Source organism: Mandrillus leucophaeus, unplaced genomic scaffold (assembly GCF_000951045.1).
Source record: "Mandrillus leucophaeus isolate KB7577 unplaced genomic scaffold, Mleu.le_1.0 Scaffold492, whole genome shotgun sequence".
Lineage (NCBI taxonomy): Eukaryota > Metazoa > Chordata > Mammalia > Primates > Cercopithecidae > Mandrillus > Mandrillus leucophaeus.
Window position 1 is genome coordinate 292,103 of NW_012105276.1, and position 4,822 is coordinate 296,924.

General features: G+C 36.9%; 1 protein-coding gene across 1 annotated transcript in view; it reads left to right on the forward strand.

Moving 5' to 3' along the window:
- LOC105550634 (probable ATP-dependent DNA helicase HFM1) overlaps positions 1–4,822 on the forward strand; it is a 168,436-nt gene that overhangs the window by 46,622 nt on the left and 116,992 nt on the right. The window contains 1 exon segment of the mRNA XM_011995593.1: positions 1,298–1,386. Coding sequence (XP_011850983.1) covers positions 1,298–1,386 — 89 coding nt within the window.

The window sequence follows — 4,822 nt, forward strand, 5'->3', positions numbered from 1 at the left end:
GACCCCACAGAAATACAAACTACCATCAGAGAATACTATAAACACCTCTATGCAAATAAACTAGAAAACCTAGAAGAAGTGGATAAATTCTTGGACATATACACTCTCCCAACACTAAACCAGGAAGAAGTGGAATCCCTGAATAGACCAATAATATGCTCTGAAATTGAGGCAATAATTAATAGCCTACCAACCAAAAAAAGTCCAGGACAGGACGGATTCACAGCCGAATTCTACCGGAGGTACAAGGAGGAGCTGGTACCATTCCTTCTGAAACTATTCCAATCAATAGAAAAAGAGGGAATCCTCCCTAACTCATTTTATGAGGCCAATATCATCCTGATACTAAAGACTGGCAGAGACATAAACAACCCCATCAAAAAGTGGGCAAAGGATAGGAATAGACATTTCTCAAGACATTCATGCAGCCAACAGACACATGAAAAAATGCTCATCATCACTGGCCATCAGAAAAATGCATATCAAAACCGCAATGAGATACCATCTCACACCAGTTAGAATGGCAATCATTAAAAAATCAGGAAACAACAGGTGATGGAGAGGATCTGGAGAAATAGGAACACTTTTACACTGTTGGTGGGACTGTAAAGTAGTTCAACCATTGTGGAAAACTGTGGCGATTCCTCAAGGATCTAGAACTAGAAATACCATTTGACCCAGCCATCCATTACTGGGGATATACCCAAAGGATTATGAGTCATGCTGCTATAAAAACACATGCACACGTATGTTTATTGGGGCAATATTCACAATAGCAAAGACTTGGAATCAACCCAAATGTCCATCAGTGACAGACTGGATTAAGAAAATGTGGCACATACACATCATGGAATACTATGCAGCCAGAAAAAAGGATGAGTTTGTGTCCTTTGTAGGGACATGGATGCAGCTGGAAACCATCATTCTCAGCAAACTGTCACAAGAACAGAAAACCAAATACTGCATGTTCTCACTCATAGATGAGAATTGAACAATGAGATCACTTGGACACAGGAAGGGGAGCATCACACACTGGGTCCTATTGTGGGGAGAGAGTCGGGGGGAAGGATAGCATTAGGAGATATACCTAATGTAAATGACGAGTTAATGGGTGCAGCACACCAACATGGCACATGTATACATATGTAACAAACCTGCACGTTGTGCACATGTACCCTAGAACATAAAGTATAAAAAAAAAGAGACCCACACTTGTGGTATGGATTGTTGATAGCTTATTTTTTAGTATATTCAGTTTTTAACATGATTAATACAAAAGTTATGGATTTATTTGCAGGTTTGTGCAACAAAGAAGGGTATGCAACAGGCTGCTTCTATTCTTGTGAAAGATGCTAAATTTATTATGACTGTGGGACAGAAACAGTGGTATAGTTTTTCGTTTTTTCATGGAAGTAGAAGGACTTTTAGGGCTCATCTAGATGAGATGAGAAAATTAGGCTTGTCCCATAACCTTGGGGTAAACCTCAGTGTCCTCATCTATAAAATAAGGATAATGGTAATTTTGAGGATTAAGTGAGATAATGAATCTTAGTGCAGGGGTGATCCAGATTTCTTGAATGATAAAGATCATCCATACTGGTAATCTGATGGTCAGATTTCTTGAATGATAAAGATTATCCATATACTGTCTATTTTTTTAACCTAATTTCAATCCAGCATCTTTTATAGTCTTTCACTAAAGCTGATCTTGTGAATTAATCTTTAAGGACTTTCTATTATATTTGGCCACTTCCACCTTACTTAAACACTCTGGGCTCTGTGCTTCTGTGATCATTTCTACTGATTTTCTTCCTACTTTGCAGGCTGCTCATTCTCAGTCCCTTTTCACCTCTTCTACCCAACTCTTAAATGTTGACATTCAAGTGAGTATATCTGAGTTTCATTCTTTCTAATTCCACACTCTTAGTTGTTTGTAACTACTCACATGAACTTCAAATAATATTTATGCGTGTCTATGTATTCCCACATTTATGCCTTCAGCCCAGACTTCCCTACTGAGCTCCAGGCCTATAGTCCATCTGTGTAACTGAATCCAATTGTATGTCTACCGACAGTCATCTCAAACTCAGTATGTACAAAATAGAACCTTGGTTCTTGCCGTCAGACCAGCTCCTTCTCCACTGTTCCCCATCTTAATTATACATTATCTCCCTAGTTACTCGTAGCAGAAAACTATCACTGATATCTTCTTCACCTTATACCTCATAGGCAATCAATTACAAAGTCCTGTTTATTCTTACTTCTAAATATATCTCAAATATGTCATTTTGTCTCCATCAACACTGCCACTTCCCTAATTCAAGTCACTATTAATCTCTTGCCTAGGCTGTATCCTTTTCTTTAATTACTACACACACATACACTCTTATCCCGCTTTGTTCTCTGCATAGCATCGATTGTGTAAGATTGCAAATCTATATGTCAGTTTCCTGCCTAAAACCCTTTAATAGCTTCTTATTGTTCTGGGGATTAAATGCTAAATCCTTAGTGTGGCCTGCAACAGCCCATATAATGTGATGCCTCACCAATTCTCCAGACTTATCATGACCATTCTTCCCCTTTACTCACCACGGTCAAGCTGTATTGGCCTCTCTGTTCTGTGAATGCACCAAACTGTTACTCTGTACAGCATCGTCTTGCATCATGCTTTCTTTTACTGGAATGGTTTTTAACCTAACTCCTGTTTATCCTTCATGTCTAAACTTTAATATCAGTTTTCCATAGTCATCAGTTTCCCTGTATTTACTTTTATAAGCAACCTGTACTTGATTTCATAATACTCACTATAATTATAATATCCTTTTAATACTTATTTTAATATCTTTTCCATTCATTAGATTATCAACTTCTTCAGGAAAGGGGGACTCATGTTCATCCTGCTTACCACTCAATCTTAGCAGGTGTGTTAGGTCATTCTTGCATTGATATAAAGAAATTTCTGATACTGGGTAATTTATAAAGAAGAGAGGTTTAATTGGCTCACAATTTTGCAGGCTGTACAGGAAACATGGCACCAGCATCTACTCGGCTTCTGGTGAGGCCTTGGGCTGCTTACAGTTATGGCAGAAGGCAAAGGATGAGTTGGTGTTTCACATGGTGAGAGCAGGAGCAGGGGTGGGGCGGTGCCATACACTTTTAAGCAACTAGATCTCACAAGAACTCACTCACTGTTGTGAGGACAGCACCAAGCCATTAGGGATCTGCCCCTGTGATCTATTCACCTCCTACCAGGCCTCACCTCCAACACTGGGGATTTCAATTTAGCATGAGATTAAATGGACAGCATCCAAATTATAGCAGAAGGTCTCAGCGGAGTGGTAGCACATGATTACTATGTAATGAACATTAACTTATTATTGTTAATAACTTCTGGAAATCAGTAAATATGTTTAGTGGTAGACCTCAGACTAAAATGAGACATGTGGATATGAGCAGATACTTACTTTTCTGCCTAATTTTATATGGTGGGGGAATATACTTCTCTCTGCTTTGGGTCAGATCAGCTTTCCAGTTACCTTTCTGTTCCTTTGCCACCACCTCTGGTTGCTTGTCAACCAAAGACACGTAGCAAGCCTAGAGGAGCCAATTTAGTCTTCTTTATATTCTTTGTTTTTTTTTTTTTTTTTAATCCACTAAAAAGGTAGACTATAAAGATAGTCTATTAAAGCATTACAAACATAACCACTTATTCACCCTCTAGATACTATTTTGACACTTTTCCTTCCATTTGAAGGATTAACTTGATCTTCTTAGTTACTACCATATGAAAAAAAATCTCTAGGATGTGAAGACTATAGAGTAGTTCTTTTATAATACACATCAACAAAGCAAGATTAAGCAATAAGAAACAGTAGAGAGCAAGACAGACTGAGCAAAACCAACAAAGAGCTCACAGCCAAAAAGTAGATGAAGTCTGAGAGGTAGATAGAAAGGGAGAAAGTGAAATTATTGCTACAAAGGTAAGAATGCCATCAAATAATGATTAATAATTTTCATACCAACTGCATGTAGTTTTATAGCATTCTTATTAATTTTCTAAGTTTTTAAAACAAAGATGGGGTTTCAAAAACATTGACCAGTTCATTATAAAACTAGTAATAGAATAAAGGTAAACTGGGATTTTTTAAAAAGTGTAGGTATAGGGCAGAGAGGTTATAAGTAGCTATAAACAATTTGAAGCTTTCTACTTGTTGGGTGAATAAACTAGATGATGAGGTTGGATCATACCACTTTTTGTCAGAAACAAGATGTGGGGATCAAGTAATGAGACTTGTTTTCTTGCTCATAAACTTAACTCTGAAGGCAATTTTGAAAGACTTCTGGAATTCTTTGTGCAATGGCGGCATCATTCACATAGAAATATCTGGTGTCCTAAGGTGAATACATAATAATTAACATTTTTGAACTGAATTTATCTATATGAGTAGGAAACTGAAATACACTATACATTCCCTTAAATCTAATGTACATTTCATCCTCTCCCTTTATTCTGTTGCACACAAATTAGCTAATTTTGTTTCAGATAATCGTTTTCTTGCAAGCATATATCTTAATTCCTTTTCTCATTTCCCACTCTTACCTAGTTACTTTCTTCAGTCTTTGCTCCTTATTTTTTCTTTATCTCCTTGTTTTTTCTTTTCTTTTCTTTTTTTTTTTTTTTTTTTTTTTTTTTTCATGATCATACTTGAGATCTCTTTTCCCTAAGCAATTACAGTACTGCTACTTTTACTAGCTGTGTACTATTGGGTATATTACTTAACTTCTCTTACCTTCAATTTCTTAATCAGTATTGTATACGTGA